Here is an 18,992-nt window from a genome sequence, read left to right on the forward strand (position 1 = left end):
CAGGGAGTCTATTTTAATTCCCTTGTAAAAGAAGGGAGATCCCAATGTACCTACGAATTATAGAGGTCTCTTCTTGATTGATACGATTTGCAAAATATTGTGCAATATTCTGCTGAACAGAATAAATGAATGGATCGACCATAACCAAATTTTAAATGAGTATCAAGCAGGATTCAGGAAGAAGTATTCCACCGTCGACAATATTTTTAATCTGACCAACATAGTTTATCTCAATAGATTAAATGGCCTATATACGCCTTTTTCGTCGATTTTACATCTGCCTTTGACTTAATCCCTCGAAACAGTCTATACTACAAACTTTCTTGTTTCGGACTGTCGTCGAAGACTATCAGGTTAATAAATCTTATATACAAGAACGCTAGGAGTAGAATTTGGGATGGTAGTGCATTTTCAAGTTATTTCGAAGTGACAATGTGGTTAGCTCAGGGAAACTCAGGTAAGAGTGGATGATCAGCAAACCTTCAGGGAGATGAAATGGCAAAAGCACTCCAAAGCAAATTTGTCCACCAGTTGACAACAAAAAGCGGGGAAGGGATATAAAACCAATGGAAGAAAACAAACGAATTAGGGATTTCTTCAAGTATGGTACTTTATTTCATTGATGGACGGAGATCTTACCAGGGGCCAAATCACCGCATTCGCCATCGAGTTCTGTTTCGTATAGAGAAACATTTCGATCGCATTAAATTTTTGGATCACCGCATTCGATCGTAATTTATTTTGTCTACTACTTTTTTTTACATTGCTGTAAACATATGGTAATAAGAAATTGAAAGAGAGTAGAATTTCAAAATAATGTTTTGTTATCAAATTATGTTATTTCTGAGATATTTATATTGTTTTTGTGTGTTAAAATATATGTGTAAAAATATATTATGAATCCAAGTGTTTTTTTCCTCGTTTTCGGATTCAGACGATGAGTACAAAGTGGCAATTATAAGGAAAAATATTCGTGACAAAAGCAGTCCTTTAGCATTGCCTGAAGTAGAGTAATAGTAAATTGTGTTTTTAACATCCATAGATTTAAAAGACGTTTTCATATATCAAAAGAAGCTTTTAAATATGTTCTTGAAACAATAGGTTTTTTTGAAGCGGCTACTGAGCATTCATTTCTTTGATCCGATTCCCTAAATGCAAGTAATATTATATTTTCTTAAATGTATTTTGCCAAAATGGAATAATAATTACATTTTCACCAACTTTTTTCTTTTTGTTTACCTTTTTTCTGCTCAAAAATCACTAGATACTTCGTTTTCGATAGCATGCTACCTATCGTGCTCAACTTCGAGTAGAAACAATTCGATAACGACTGCGGTGATCCGCGTAAACTACATTACGAAGACGAAGTACTCGATTTCGACTGCGGTGATTTGGCCCCAGTATGATGGTAGAATTAGAAGAGACCACAAGTAACGCAAGTTAGTTAGCGGAAGCATGTACGAGCAATATGGCTACAAGTTTAGATAAATTCCGCGATAAAAATGTTAAAGTGATGTTAAACTTTTCTACAGTCGATAATCAGGGGATTTATCGAATAAATATGGGAATTGAAAATTGGGACTCTTAGATTTTGCGTATCTCACGCAATGCAGCCTTGTCGAACGCAGTGTGGAGTTCGACAAGGCTGCATTCTCAGCCCCATACTATTCCCTTTATATATTAATGACCTGCCCGAAATTCTACAAGGGGGAATTGTCGTAGCTGGGACTACTATCAAGGTACTCCTGTATGCGGATGATATTGTTTTACTGTCTGATACGCCTAAAGGGCTGCAGCTAATGATAAGTAATTTACACGAATACTGTGCCACATGGAGCTTAAGGGTAAATTTAACTAAATCGAAGATTCTTATATTCCGCAAAGGGTCAAGAATCCCATCTGTCTTGAATTGGGTCTATGGAAATGAGAATATAGAGGTTGTAAATAGTTGCACTTACCTTGGAGTTCACTTTTCGTACAATCTATCATTTAAAATACATCTAAACTTTCAGCTGCGAAGATTACCATTAATTCAACTTGGTCTAAATATATGAACCATCCTAGAATTTCAGCTAGGAACAAATTGAAGATTTTTAGGCTTGTTCTCGATCCATAATGTTATATGCAGCTCAGGTCTGGGGGTATGAGCGTTACGATGATGTAGAGAAACTCTTCCGGTTCTTTATAAAAAGAATTCTACACCTTCCACAAAATACTCCGAATTATATACTATACTTGGAGACTGGAATTAGTTCTATGTTCATATCAACACTAAAATCTCATTTTATGTACGTAAACAAGATACTGCGACTTGGTCCCAATAGATTGCCACGCATACTAGCAGAGAGGATAATTGAACTTGATGTGTTTTGGGCAAGTGAATGGAGGGCAATTTGCAGATCGATACAACTTTCTATTTCGGATACAGGAACCCCTTTATGTTTATATGAAAGTCAGATTCTCGATCATCTATCGAAATGGGAAATATCTGACTTTGCCAATCGCGCATTAAATTCCCAATTTCATGATTTATACAGCAAACTTGAGTATACCGCTACTCATCGTTCTTGGTATGAATCTCCGAGGAGGACTTCTAATTTTGCAAGCTAGATGTTTCAAGAATAATACGGATGGGATATGCACTATATGTAACCTTGATCTCCCAGAGAATACTCTCCACTTCATCGACATATGTCCAATATTTAAGGAATATCGAAAAATATACCTAGGCGAACACACACTCAGTGAGGAAAAGGTAATAAATATACTAAATGGCACGGATTTTTCTTTTTCTTTATTATATAAGTACATTAATATATGTTTGAAGTACAGAAACTTTATATTGAGTGAAGATAGTTAAGACTAACATTTGAAAAAGAAAAATGTATTAATTTTCATACACAAGGCAAACAGCATATATGCCGTAATGCTGGTGACATTTGAGAGTCTTTCAAAGCTTCTCTAAATGGTTTCACCGTAATGTGAAACGCCGTTCGGGCTCTGCTATAAAACTGAGATACCTATGAATAATCTAAGTGACCCCGAAATAATGGACTACCACTATACCTAATCTTGTGGGAATTACAAAACTTCTTTGATGTTGAAAATTCTCTTACAAAATTCAATTAAACACAGACAACCATATATGCAAATAAATACATATTTAAATGTTTTATAATTTTATTTCAATAATAATATACACATCTATATATTCTTTAAAAGTTTGTTTTTTTGCCTTTAAAATATCATTTCATTCAATTGGCATTATATGTAATTATTGTCTCGGAAGACCATTGAAAAAATAAATTCCATTATTATAAATCTATATCGCTTATTTAATATTAAAAAATATATATATGTAAAAAATAATTATAATAAAAACATAAAGAAAAAGGAATAAGAGGAACATTTCTCTATAAATATACTATAAACATAGTGATAAACTATTAACTATTACATGATGTATATTCACAATTTCATCAATATATTTTTTTGTTTATAAAATTTAATAACAATAATAAAAACTTTAATTCTTCACTAGCTCAAATTCTCAACTAACATAATGCATATACAGAGATATAAAGAGTAAAAAATTGCAATGAGAACAAAAAAAATAACACAATACATTATTGGTAGATATTCTCCATAAGGGTTATTGCACATCAAAAACAGAGACAACGGAAATTGGAATGAATTCATCGATTATTGACGAATGTTAATAGCTTATTTATCATATGATGAAATTGACGCTGATACTTCCGACTCATCCTTGGACTCTTCTCGTGCTCTTCTCTTGGCTGACCATTCCACAATGCAAAAGCATGCAGTTCCAATTGTTCCGAATACCACCAAAATACCGAGTTGAGATCTCAGGCCCAAATGCGATGAGTAGAAGAAACTGATGGCTGCTGCCACAGACTACAAAGGAAAAGAAAATGATAAGGGAAATTGACATCAGATGGGGGTATTTTTTCGTGGAGGGCACGGTAATATAATTTTGCAACAAGATAACGCTTGGCCACATGTTGCAAAAACCCTTAAAAACTTATTTGGAAACAATCAAATGGGAATTCCTACTCCACCCGCCGTATAGACCAGACTTTCCGATCGTTGAGGCACGACCTGCTCAGCATTTTCGTTCTTATGAGGAAGCTAACCGTATGTTGCCAGAAAGATAAAAAAGTCTTGGCTAATGATGGACAATACTTGAATTAATCAGTTTGTAACATTTTTTCGGAATAAATTCTCAAAGAGTGGACAATTTTTAATGCGCTCCCAATTTGAATCTTAAATTTTGCGAGAGTTGTTCTACGCACCAAAAAAGACGAACATTTCATTTTTTCGACATTCCTCTCAAAATACCTTGAAAACTAAACAAGATACCCAAATCATTACGATGAGTTCGGGATTAGCAGACCGAAGTTTACTAAAATTCCGCAAGCCGATAGAGTGGGAGACTGCGAATAATTTTTTGAAATTTTATCGAACTGCATTAGCCGAATTTTTATGCAATTATTTTCTCCAAAATTTCATTTATAACCTAGTGGGTTTTTTCAATTCGATACTTGGATCCACAGGGTGTTCCTAGGGCTGATATGCAGCGTTTCCACTTTTGCTTTTACCCCTCTATATTTGTTTTTTGTAAGTCTTTTAGCGGAAAAAAAATTCATGACCTTTATAGTATTTTTCATTTTCGACACGTTTCTATTGAAATATGGACAAAACTCGTTTTAAAATTCTAAAATTCCTGAAGTCGATAGAGTGAAAGACCACGAAAACTTTTTTGACAATTTATCGAACTGCATTAGCAGAATTTTTACACAATTTTTTTCCCAAAATTTCATCTCTGAAGTCTTTTAGTGGGAAAAAATTAATATCGTGGCCTTTATAGCCTTTTTTATGTTTCTATTAAAATATGGACAAAACCCGTTTTTATCTTAGTCTGAATAAGTTGTTCCACATATTTCAAAGCTCAATAAACATTATTTAACGTTTTCTGGAATTTGTTTTTCCATTCCAGAGGGGTTTAAACTAATTTTCTCCCAACATTAGAATCTCCCTAGACCTTCAATATAACCACTTACCTGTGTAAATTTGAATAATGCGAAAGCTCCTACGGAGTTCTTTACAAAAACACCACCCAACATGGAATATATTTGTGTATTAAAGCATGCATCACCCAAACCCAATAGAAAAGCACACAACAAAGCTATCCAGGTGCGTGGAGGATCGAAAAATGAAATATCGGTGGTATCGTTAAATGGTGCATTATCGGGTAGATTGAAGAATATCAAAAGGAATGCAATCATATGGATAACATAGCCAGCAATAACAATGGGATCACGGCCATAACGTGTGGTCTTTGAAGCCAAAATACCAAAAAGACTGCCACCGAAAACTTCACCAACTCCTATGCAGATACCAGCTAATCCCATAATTTCTTTGGGGGTTTCAGAGATTTTCTTTGTAAAACCAATAGAGGGTCCATAAACACCACTGAAGAAGGAAAGTTCAAAACCTTTAAAAGTTTGAAAAAAAAGAGTTTAAGATATTTAATTTGGTATTCTTAATAATTTTATTATAATGACCTTACCAGTATACAAGAAAGCCATACTCAAGAGTAACATGTCCCTGGTCATGAATAATTGCCCTGCCGAACGCAAGGCTACACGGGCACTATCCCAAGGTGTTCGTGGTTGTTGTAGCTCAGTGTCGACTGTGGAATTATCCGGTACATAACGTAATGTGGCCAAAAATATCACACCCAAGACAGCTACCCCTATCAATACTCCAATGACCAATGAACGTGTTTGCTGATCAATTGTATCCTTATTTTGGAATTGATAGTATACAAATAAATTGCCAAAGAACATACTGCATTGAAGGAGAGCCCAGAATATTCCAGAATTACGTGAAATGTTGGCGGCATCACTGCAACGAGCCAAAAAACTGCCCTGGCCAGTCCACGTAATGGCTGCACCACCGCCCAGTAAAGCACTAGCCACATATAGTAGCCAAGTACTGGGGAACAAGAAGGTAACCATAAAGAACCTGCAAGTAATTGAAAGTAATTAAGTGCACTGCTTATAAAATCCAATTTGCCCAACTATAAAACAAAACTTACATGTATGTCAAGGCCCCCACCACCATAGCGGTTCGTGGACCAGTAAATGCTATAAAGGATGGAGCCAACCAATTAAATAAAGCAAATGTCGCATAAATAACAGCCAAACTTGTGTATCCATCACCATTGAAGCTGGGATCATCTTCGTGAATACTGACCAATAGTGTTTTCTGTATGGAAGAGAAATTGGAATTTATTAAAGCATACTTTTAGGCTGAATATAATAAAGTGTTAAAGGTTGAAATGTGTTATACTTGGTAAAATTTCCCAAAGCTGTTTATTTTTTTATAAGCAATTATTTGTTTTTATAATTGCTTTCATTTGGAGTTAATGACCCCCATTGGTTGATTGTTAATATATGCATATGCCATTATTGCAATTTTTTTTTGGTTCTGCTACGCAAAATAAAAATATTAAATTAATTTATATTATTTATATACCCTGTGCTACACTGTGGACAACATTTTCTATAGAAATAAAATGTTGACAAAAGTTTCTGTAGAAATAAAATTTTTACAAAATTTTCTATAAAAAAAATCTATTGAAATAAAACTTTGATAAAATTTTCTATAGAAATTAAATTTTGACAAAATTTTTATAGAAATAAAATGTTGAAAATGTTTCTATTGAAATAAGATGTTGACAAAATTTTCTATAGAAATAAAATGTTGACAACATTTTCTATAGAAATAAAATTTTGACAAAATTTTCTGTAGAAAAAAAAATGTTGACAACATTTTCTGTAGAAATATAATGTTGACAAAATTTTCTATAGCAATAAAATTTTGACAAAATTTTCTATAGAAATAAAATGTTCACAAAATTTGCATAAATGGATTTAGATTTAAATTTTTCCTATATTTTTTTTATTAATATTGTGCTCCACTCCAGAACATTAGCGGATTTAAATTTTAATTCTACACTGAAAAAACTAGACCTAAAGGAATATGCAACCTAAATATAGTCATGCAATTTACATAATATTAAGGGAAAATTCTTTAAAATAAAGGCATTGTAGTTAAAAAAAAGTTTATAATCTTCTATTTAAAAATTGTATTCTTTAAAGTTAGAACACGGATCTTTCAAATTCGCGTCCCTCTGTCAAAGTCGCGTCTATTTAAAGTAAAGCAAATTTTCCTTAAAGTACACAAAAACTTTCGGCTAAGATATATTTTCAGACAATTTTTGTATTGAATAATATTATGTGGATTTTTTAACTGAAATTTATTTATACATGAATAACTAATTTAAAGCAAAAAGAAAACGAAAATTTGACAGATGAAGTCTGCATGCTAATTTTAATTTTATAGAGCGTAGATTTAAAGACAGATAACTCATTAAATACAGTCTTTATTTTGAGGAGGCCGGAAGCAGTACAAAAATCCTTTAGAGGAGGTCAAAATCTTTGGATCAACTATTTTTTTTTTTTTGAGAGTGTAGAGAATATATGAATATGGGAATATAAACCTTTGCACGTAGCACAGGGAATATAAACCTTTATACGTAGAGCAACAGATTTGAAGGATTTTAGTAAGTAAATATTTTTCAAGAACATTTATAAGACAAAATTAAGTTTTTTTCACTTGTTAAAGAAAAAATTGTAGTTTGAAGGAAAAATTGGAGTCCAAAATTTCAAGAATGTTTTTAGTGACATACGAAGTTCATGATGAACGCATTTCTAGTAAAATTTACAAATTTAAAGAAATAATGAACTATGTTGTGAGAAATATGAATTTAGTAAATATTTATACTTAATTTAAGTATAATTTTTCCCGTTTTTTAGTTAATTTAACTTAATGTATGCAAAAAATTATTAGTGTAAAGCAAACTTTGTCCAAACATAATAATTCCATGAACTAAAATAAAATTAAATTAGCTTTAGGGAAATAGAGAGTTCCCTTTTTTTGAGTGTGGCTCTCATTTGATTCCCTCACCGTATAATGTTGATGTCTTTCGTTATCTATCTTCGTCGACTTCTTTATTATTTTTCTCTCTCTTGTTTCTAAACATATATACGTTCATAAGAAGTTTTTAAATTAATATATTTTTGCATCCAGACACATTTTATTTATGAAAAAGTAATGACCTAAGCATAATATATTCTAGAATTCATGAAAGTTTGAGTTCCAAATATATAATTATTACACCGAAACATATGAAAAAATCTGTATTTTTCGTGCGTATAGTCAAAAACATGGAAATTATTATTTTTATTTTAAGTATTTATTTGAAGCCCTAAAACCAAATATAGTTTGGGAGAAATAAAAGATTTTTGCCAATTGAATCAATAAAACTAAATATAGTGACAAGAAAACCATTATGGCAACACTTCGTGTCATTAACCCTGTAATAATATATGTGGGAAAATATGTAGAAAATACCTCCAAACCTGCGAATGTGAAATCGAATTAGCATAACCTTTTTGATCCTACACCGACAGTCTAATAATCGCATTTATACTCAATCACTTTTCGATAGAAGCTAATCAATTATCTATGTCTACAGGTCCAATAAACTGATAACGCATTTAATGTTCGACATTTGGAGGCGCGTTGTGTTATTTTCTTATTATAATTGATATTTTTTGATCGGCCATCACATTTCATTGAATCAAAATTAATTATCAAGTGGGTCTCCTTAGAAAAAAAAACAAATTCAATTAATAGAATAACACAAAAAACACTTATCACTGACCCATATTAACGATTATTTTTTTAATATTTATTTGCAGAAAATTATTGAAAAGTTTATAAAAATCTAATTGCAAGTTATTCAAATGGATTACAGTCAAAGTATTTACGCATTTTATCAATGAAAACAGCCTTTCACGTTGTTTTGACTAACATAAATCTTTCACACAGAGGTCATGTATAGTTAACCATGAATGCATAGTTTGAAAAAAGACTGTTTATCAAGAGAGTTTGAATTATTTTTTTTTTTTATACATTAAAATTAAAATCATAATTAAATAATTTGCCAAAGCCTGTGAGCTTTTTTTCATTGGTTTATTTTTAATTTAAATTTACTGTGAAATAACTAATCCTATAAAACAGATTTTTTAATGAAATGCTTGTATTTTTTTATACCGTGAGAATGCCAAAGCCATAATGAAACAAAGAACAAGCAGAGAAGGAATATGATAATCCCAAACATGTTTCAAGAACCAAATGTTGTTTTATCATCAAACATATACATTGTTGCCGTAATCAGATACATATTTTTCGAGAATATAACATTGTTGTAACACAACATGTTTGATCAAAGCCCTTCTCTGGGTGAATGGACATCACAAACAGCTGTTGTACATCCCGAGATCATAAGACAAAAAAATGGAAGCCCCACATTAAAAATGTCTTATAAAACAAACAATCGTAATCTCTGACCTTGTGGGGCAACTTTAATCGATATGTGTCTGATAGTCCGATGTATTTGGACCTTGGTTTTGTCATAGTGCCATTACTTTGAGCAGTGCGTTGTATCATCGTTAAACTCTTTACCTTAGGTATCACTGAAATAAAAACGATCGATAATCTTCTATACAGGTAATTGGCAGCTCATTACACGCAGATAAGAAACAGAGAAAACACGCAGAAAATTCCCTATAGAACTGAAATTTTGAAAAAATTTCCTATAGAAAGGAAATTTGGAAAACAAAATTCCTATAGAAATGAAATTTGAACAAAATTTCCCAACGAAATTAAATTTGGACAAAATTTTCTACAGAAATGAAATTTTGCCAAAATTTCCTATAGAAACGAAAGTAGTTTTTTAAAGAAATGGAATTATGATAAATTTTCCGATAGAAATGAAATTTTGGCAAAATTTCTATAGAAATGAAATTTTGGTAAAATTTCCTATAGAAATGAAATTTTGGCAAAATTTCCTATAGAAATCAAATTGCGACAAAGTTTCCTATAGAAATGAAATTTTGGCTAAATTTCCTATAGATTTCAAATTTTTACAAAATATCTTATAGAAATAATATTTTGACAAAATTTCCTATAGAAATGAAATTTCGACAAAATTTCCTATAGAAATGAACTTTTAACAAAATTTCCGATAGAAAAAAATTTTGACAAAATTTCCTATAGAACTGAAATTGTGACAAAATTTTCTACAGAACTGAAATTATGACAAAATTTCCTATGGAACTGAAATTATGACAAAATTTCCTATGGAACTGAAATTTTGACAAAATTTCCTATGGAAATGAAATTTGGACAAAATTTGCTATAGAAATAAAATTTTGACAACATTTCCTATAGAAATGACATTTTGTTAAATTCCCTATGGAAATAAAATTTTGACAAAATTTCTTATAGAAATGACATTTTGATAAAATTTCCTATAGAAATGAAATTTTGGCAAAATTTTCCATAGAAAGGAAATTTTGGCAAAATTTCCTCTAGAAATGAAATTTTTGCAAAATTTCCTATAGAAATGAAATTTTGACAAAATTTCCTATAGAAATGAAATTTTGGCAAAATTTTCCATAGAAATTTAATTTGGCAAAATTTTCTTTAAAATTGAAATTTTTGTAAAATTTCCTCTAGAAATGAAATTTTTGCAAAATTTCCTATAGAAATGAAATTTTGGCAAAATTTCCTCTAGAAATGAAATTTTGACAAAATTTCCTATAGAAATGAAATTTTGACAAAATTTTCTATAGAAATGAAATTTTGGCAAAATTTCCTATAGAAATGAAATTTTGGCAAAATTTCCTATAGAAATGAAATTTTGGCAAAATTTCCTATAGAAATGAAATTTTGGCAAAATTTCCTATAGAAATGAAATTTTGGCAAAATTTCCTATAGAAATGAAATTTCGATAAAATTTCCTATAGAAATGAAATTTTGGCTAAATTTCCTATAGATTTCAAATATTTACAAAATATCCTATAGAAATAATATTTTGACAAAATTTCCTATAGAAATGAAATTTCGACAAAATTTCCTATAGAAATGAACTTTTGACAAAATTTCCGATAGAAAAAAATGTTGACAAAATTTCCTATAGAACTGAAATTGTGACAAAATTTTCTATAGAACTGAAATTTTGGCAAAATTTCCTCTAGAAATTAAATTTTGGCAAAATTTCCTCTAGAAATGAAATTTTGACAAAATTTCTTATAGAAATGAAATTTTGAAATGAAATTTGCACAAAATTTTCTATAGAAATGAAATTTTGTTAAAATTTTCTAAAGAAATGAAATTTTGGCAAAATTTCCTATAGAAATGAAATTTTGATAAAATTTCCTATAGAAATGGAATTTTGATTATAATTCCTATAAAAATAAAATTTCGGCAAAATTTCTTATAGAAATTAAATTTTTGAAAATTTTGCTATAGAAATGGAATTTTACCAAAATTTCCACTAGAAATTAAATTTTTGCAAAATTTCCTTTAGAAATGAAATTTTTGCAAAATTTCCAATAGAAATGAAATGTTTGCAAAATTTCCAATAGAAATTAAATGTTTGCAAAATTTCCGATAGAAATTAATTTTTTTTCAAAATTTCCTAAAAAAGAACTAAATTTGGCTAAATTTCCTATAGATTTCAAATTTTTACAAAATATCCTATAGAAATAATATATTGACAATATTTCCTATAGAAATGAACTTTTGACAAAATTTCCTATAGAACAGAAATTATGACAAAATTTGCTATAGAAATGACATTTTGTTAAATTTCCTATAGAAATGAAATTTGTGCAAAATTTCCTCTAGAAATGAAATTTTGACAAATTTTCCTATAGAAATGAAATTTTGAAATGAAATTTGGACAAAATTTTCTATAACAAAATTTCCTATAAAACTGAAATTATGACAAAATTTGCTATAGAAATGACATTTTGTTAAATTTCCTATAGAAATGACATTTTGTTAAATTTCCTATAAAAATTAAATTTTTGCAAAATTTTCTCTAGAAATGAAATTTGGACAAAATTTTCTATAGAAATGAAATTTTGGCAAAATTTTCTATAGAAATTTTCTATAGAAATGAAAGAAAAAATTTCCTATAGAAATGTAATTTTGATTAAAATTCCTATAGAAATAAAATTTCGGCAAAATTTCCTTTAGAAATGAAATTTTTGCAAAATTTCCAATAGAAATGGAATGTTTGCAAAATTTCCGATAGAAATTAATTTTTTTTCCAAAATTTCCTACAGAACTAAAATTTTGGCAAAATTTCTTAGAGAAGTGAAATTGTGACAAAATTTCCTATAGAACTGAAATTGTGACAAAATTTCCTATAGAACTGAAATTTTGACAAAATTTCCTATAGAAATGAAATTTTGATAAAATTTCCTATAGAATTGAAATTTTGACAAAAATTTCCTATAGAAATGAAATTTCGATAAAATTTCCTATAGAAGTGAAATTTTGACAAAAATTTCCTATAGAAATGAAATTTCGATAAAATTTCCTATAGAAATGAAGTTCTGCAAAATTTCATATAGAAATGATATATACACACAAAGAAAATTTCATTAAAACTGAGCCAATGAAAAATTTGCATTGATATAGCGAAACATTTTTATTAATACAATGAAAATATTCGTTAATAGTATGAAACGTTACGTTGATTAACAGAAAATTCGTTATAATAACGAAAATTTTCGTTGTGTTAACGAATTGTATTTTCAGAAAAAGGTGCTGAGAAGTAAATAAATCACGTGGAAGTGAGAAAAATATGAGGGAGAATGCAATTAGCCAGAATTCAAAAGCATTTTAGTTTGAGCTAGTTTTTTTTTAATTATTTTCACATCCTATAAAAGACTCAACGTTTAGGACAAAAAGTCTATACTTTTCTTCCAAGAAAAAACCTCAAATAATTGTCGATATTTGTTTGTCTAAAAATTCGTTTGGGAGGAGAAAACTATTTTTCTGCGTGTATCCGAAATATTTGTTTTTGATAAAACAATTGTTGTGTGTTAATGGCTTTTTTAAAAAAAAATCCATATCATTGTTACATAATCCTCAAGTAATTAAGAATTTTTGCAACAAACAAGATAATAACTAGTCCAATCTCTTGTAATGCCACTCCTCCAATAAATATTGCTGCTACAAATTGGAACCTCAAATATGTTATATGTATGTTTTGGTTATTTTTTTTCTGTATACTGTTTCATAGCATTCCATTCCCTGAACCATTTCGATAATTTTGTTATAGTTTCATGCGAAGAAAAATATGAAGCAAACATGACGACATTTAAAAGAAAGAAAATGCACAAGAAATGATACTCAATATAAAACAAAAAATCAAAAAACAAAAAATACGTTCAACGATTATTTAAATACGCAAAAAATAACCGTCTGTAAACTAGTTTCGCTTTTATTTTTTGCTAGACCATCTTAAAAGCTTTACTACCATAAAAGAGCTGACAGTCTTAAATCATGAGCTATCTTATGTCAATGTTTCTTAAGTTTGGTTTTAAATCAGAAAACTAGTTCTTTGCTAGGAGGAGGCATTTGGAGTTTATAGGCAAAACTACAATGCCTGTTTGAAAAAATGTGGGCTCGCCACGCTGGTATATTAGCCACATTTCATTGCGGTTAATAGGGGCGTATTTACAATACTCATTTTCCACATTCACTGCAGAAAAGCAGAAAAAAATTTATAAGTCTCTGTGTAATCTTGATAGAGACATTCCATTTGACATTCGTATGAATTTCGGTTTGAATCCGTGACGATATTATTTTACTAAAAAATTGCCTATAAACATATAAATGTTTGGAAAGAGAGACCGAGAGAGTAGGCTGCAAGTAAAAAATTGGGAGTAACCACACTGAAAAAAATGCATGCCCGGTTCCAAAAATTTTGTTTTTACTTTAACAATTTTGGTATTGATTCCAAGCCAAAGAAGCGAAGAATACAAGTAAGGATATTTTTAGGACACAATTCTCTTTTAAATTTGGGTTTTGTGTACTTGCTTCTAGGAAGCAAATTTAAATTTTCCCGTTTTTCAGCTTTTTTCTTCATATGCTATCAAAGCCCTTTAAAACGCGTTAACAACAACTTTATTTTCCAAATTAAGACTCTACTTCCAGTAGAAATTATGCTATGTTTCAAGTAAAAAACGTCTTTAAAATAAAGTTTTAAAAAACATGTCCTATGTTTGAACGATTTTTTGCTTTGTAGTCAAGATGCAAAAAGACAACAAATTTAAAGACAATTTCATTAAATTTAAAGAATTTTTCTGAATTATTAATGTCAAGTTGACCTTAACCCAAAAATTTTTTCTCTCATGTTATGATACCCATTTTTAAGTCATATCACTTAATTATAAGGACAATACGACTTCATTGAAAAGTTTATCGACTTTTGGACAAGGAAGAAACGTTATATTAGAGAAATGCGTCTTCTTTGCTAAACAAAATTTGCATTCGTATTTTAAAGACATAAAATCTTTGACCTCACGACAATATTTTTTTCAGTGCAATTGGCGCCATAAAAATATATATAAACAAAGAAAATTAATTAAAAGTTTTTCTTAAAAGTCTACCAGTGTATGCACATGGAGAAACATAATATGTTTTTTTTTGGGTTTAGTGAACTGCCTGAATTTATTCTGAGTTTTGCTGCAAGTAGAGGATGCTGATGAGGAACGTGGCAATTCCGAAACGTGCGTCCATCCAACCATCTTGCAGTCTATAGGGCTTTGACCAAATAAATTTAACAAACATTATTTTTCCTGTGTTGGTTAAGCTACACTGGTAGTTTAGTCAATGCATGGTTTTAAGCTGAAATCAAAAACAACAAAATTTTATTTCTATAGAAAATTTTGTCAAAATTTTATTTCTATAGAAAGTTTTGTCAAAATTTTATTTCTATAGAAAATTTTGTTAAAATTTTATATCTACAGAAAATTTTGTCAAAATTTTATTTCTATAGAAAATTTTGTCAAAATTTTATTTCTATAGAAAATTTTGTCAAAATTTGTCTAGAAAATTTTTCAACAATTTTTTTTATAGAAATAAAAAATGTTGTCAAAATTTTATGTCTATAGAAAATTCAAATCAGTGTAGGATTTAATACCAAATTTATTAAATGGAGGAAATAATCATTGGTTATAAGTAAACATTTTTAATGAACGACCATAATTTATCTTTAAAATGCATTGCATTTAAAAAGTTTGGCTTACCCAGTTACTATGTTTACATTAACAATTTTGGAGTTAATTCCTAGCCAAAAAAGGGAGCCACCGTGCTTCAATGGTTAGCATGCCAGCCTTGCATACATAGGGTAGTGGGTTCAAACCCAGTTTCGACCAAACACCAAAAAGTTTTTCAACGGTGGATTATCCCACCTCAGTAATGCTGGTGACATTTCTGAGTGTTTCAAAGCTTCTCTAAGTGGTTTCACTGCAATGTGAAAAGCCGTTCGGACTCGGCTATAAAGGGCAACACTCAGTGATAAAAGAGAAGTTCACCACTGTGGTATCACAATGGACTGAATAGTTTAAGTGAGACTGAAATATCGGGCAGCCACCTAACCTAACCTAACCTAGCCAAAAGTTAGGTTAGCTTAGGTGGCAGCCCGATGTATCAGGCTCACTTAGACTATTCAGTCCATTGTGATACCTAGCCAAAAAAGCGAGAAATTACGCTAAAACTGTATATATGTACTTTACACTCTTAAATGCAAGTTTTACTCACTTGATATAGTGAAAAAAAAATAATTTATGGTATTTTTCGTCGTTTGTCGTCGTGTAAATTCAAAGTCCTTCATAAAAATGACCGCAGCTTAAAATTCCAATTTAACACTCGCCTACTCTTGTTAATTATGTCATGCGCTTTCAAGTAAAAAGTGCCTTTAAGATAAAATTTTGAAAGACATTTCTTATTTTTAAATGCGTTTTGTATTTACAACCAATTTAGGAAAAAACATCGAATTTAAGGACTTTTTCTATGATTCATGTGTGGGTCAGATTTACCAAAGTAATCTCATTGCGAAATTTGTATATGTTAAGATAACCATTTTAAAGTAAAATCATATAAGGAAAAACTTCCTTCAAATAAGGATTAATGGACTTTTGCATAAGTAATAAATCTATGTATGAGAGAAATGTTTCTTCTTATAAGCTACGGAAAAAAGGAATTCGTATTTTAAGGACATGAAATCTTAGGGCTTACAACAATTTTTTTTATAAGTATCAATACATCTAATGGCAGTTTTCATTACTACTTGAGGAATGCATTGGCCTTCGAAAAATTAGCAAATCCGCCCTTTAACGCTGCTTTGCATTAAAGCTCAAATAATTTTTCATTAGGTTTTTATTTTATCCCATTAAAAGTAGTTCCTTAATTACAAGGATTTGCGCTAGATATTTTGTGTATACCTAGACTACACTACGTCATCCACAGACATGAACATTAATTCCTTCACCATTCGGCTATATGACCTTACCCTGATGGCCATGAAACTTAGCACCGGCAAACAAAACGGAGGTGTTCAAGCCTTCACTCTATGAAATATTTGTTTTTTTCGCTAAACGTGTCTCCAAAAACTTGTTCATTAAGTATGTTAGATAACCGAAAATTAATTTAGCTTTTTTACGGCTTTATGTTATGTTGTAGAAATATTGTGACTTTGGTGTATAGCGATTTGCTTAGGGTTGTATAGTTGCTCCAATAACTGCAGGCTATGAATGGTTTCAAGTTTATTTCATGGTGTTTTTGGGTAAATACCCGGTATCATCGAACATGGTTTATGGATGGCCATGCAAAACAGTTGATAGAAATTAAAGAAATCAAATTTTTTACGATATTATGAGATAAACATACGCAAAGAAAACAAAAAGCGTTTGAAACAACATGTATCGAAAACGTTGTTCTTTTGTCAGAGTTTTTTGAATTTCTTCGAAAACTTTTATCATCAACCAAAAAAAATGTTTGTTACAATTTTTTTCCCATAAAAAAATAATAATAAAATAATAATTGTTGTTTTGAAGTTCCATAGGAAAAATTTTATATGCCCCCATGTTCCGATATTCGGAATCGCAAGAATTTAATTTTCTTGTAACGAAAAATAGGGATACTCTCAGACTACAATACAATTTTAATTTGAACCTCTTATTAAAGGGAGCTATACTATTAATATTAAAGTTTATAAGTTTCAGGGTTAGGAACTTATGGCCAAATGAAAATGTTTGGGTTTGCGATTCCGAATTTCAGAACATGGGGGATAGTAGTATGTAATAAAGGTAAGTTTCTGTTAAATAAAGTTTCTTTACATCGGCTCGTGGGCGACCAAAACTATGCTCTATAAACATAAGTGTTTGACTGTATGCGTTGCTTGTGCGTTGATAGCGGCTTCGTAGCCCAGTGGATAGTGTGGTGGCTTACAAACTCTTTGCGGTTTGATTCTCCGTCCTGGGAAACATTTCGGTTGGGGAAGAAGGATTTTTTTTGAGTGCTTAAAATACTGAAGAGTGTACACTCTAACAAAGTATATATTTTATTAAAAAAATCGAAAATGTATCCTAGATTTTGTAATCAAATATTCATTATTTTGACGATACTTGTTTTTAAAAATTGTGTTCTTCGTTTAAAGACGAATTTAATCACTTCCTTACAAAGATTTTTTTCTGATTAAATCACGAAATTAATCATATCCAATTATTTTTTTAATCACGAAAATGATAGCATCAATCACAGAATTAATGGGAATTAATTGATTTCTTCCGCCAGTTTCAATTAATTTTTTAATTGGTTCTATGAAAAATTAATTTGATTTTGGTCGAAAAACACAATTAAGATTTTTGTTTTGAGACAATCAATTAATTATTGTATTATTATTTATTTACAATTATTTTTCCTTCAGATGAAATAGTTTTTTGTATACACAAAAAATTTTTATGATTCAATAACGAAATTAATTGATCCAATTAATTTTTTAATTGAAATGCCTTCACTCACAAAAGTGATAGTATCAATCACAGTTTTAATTGGACATTAAAAAAATCTTTGATTAAAAAATTAATTGATTTCAATAGTAAATTTCAATTAATTTTTTAATTGATTCAATTAAAACTTTAATTGATGTTGATTGCAAAACTCAATTAATTTTTTCATTAAACACGTAACTATTTTCAATTACTTTCTTAACTGACTTAGTGTTTTTAGTTTGAATAAAAAATTGATTGTTTGAAATAAATTTTTAGTTAAAAATTTTCAACTTCAATCAACTTTTTAATTGGAAATATTTTGGTGATATTTTTCTGTGTAAATTTACATATTTACATGAGCTTTCCGATTATAATTATAGTTGCATTTTTCTTTAGATTTGAGTCACAATTCAATGAACCAATGAATACACTCAAAAAAATTGAACTCTCTATTTCACTAAAGCCAATTTAACTTTATTTTAGTTCATGGAATTATTAGGTTTGGAGAAAGTTTCCTTTACTCTAATAATTTTTTGCGTACGTTAGTTAAATTAACTAAAAAACGGGAAAAAATTATACATACATACATATACATTAAGCATAAAGATTTACTAAATTCGTATTTCTCACAACATAGTTCATTATTTCTTTAAATTTGTAAATTTTTACTAGAAATGTGTTCATCATGAACTTCGAATGTCACTACCCAGAAAAAACTAGGTAACCACATCTCATTACAATTGGCATTACCAGGAGCACAGCTGTCATTACACGTTGCATTACATTGCGGTGAGTTATAATGACTAACTTGTAGTGACAAAAATAAATACTTCTCGGTAATTTTCGAATTGTTATTCTCAAATTTTTATGCAGTTGGCTGTTAATGACTTAATAAAATAGAATAAATGTTGGTACCTTTAGGTATAATTAATCACATATTTAAGTTTTTACTTAAAAAATCAAAAGGAATATGTAATG

The 18,992-nt window shown here is 29.7% G+C and overlaps 1 protein-coding gene across 2 annotated transcripts in view; it reads right to left on the reverse strand.

Annotated features, from left to right (window-relative positions):
• Positions 1–2,765: 2,765 nt before the first annotated feature.
• Positions 2,766–18,992, reverse strand: part of LOC142221849 (UNC93-like protein MFSD11) — a 75,888-nt gene continuing 59,661 nt past the window's right edge. For both annotated transcript variants that reach the window (XM_075291689.1, XM_075291688.1), the window contains 4 exons: positions 6,125–6,294; positions 5,594–6,051; positions 5,085–5,518; positions 2,766–3,918 (listed from right to left, as the gene is read on the reverse strand). In XM_075291689.1, the coding sequence (XP_075147804.1) occupies positions 3,724–3,918; positions 5,085–5,518; positions 5,594–6,051; positions 6,125–6,294 (1,257 nt within the window). In that variant the 3' untranslated portion in view covers positions 2,766–3,723. The remainder of the gene's footprint in view (positions 3,919–5,084; positions 5,519–5,593; positions 6,052–6,124; positions 6,295–18,992) is intronic.

This window comes from Haematobia irritans, chromosome 1, assembly GCF_050003625.1.
Source record: "Haematobia irritans isolate KBUSLIRL chromosome 1, ASM5000362v1, whole genome shotgun sequence".
NCBI lineage: Eukaryota > Metazoa > Arthropoda > Insecta > Diptera > Muscidae > Haematobia > Haematobia irritans.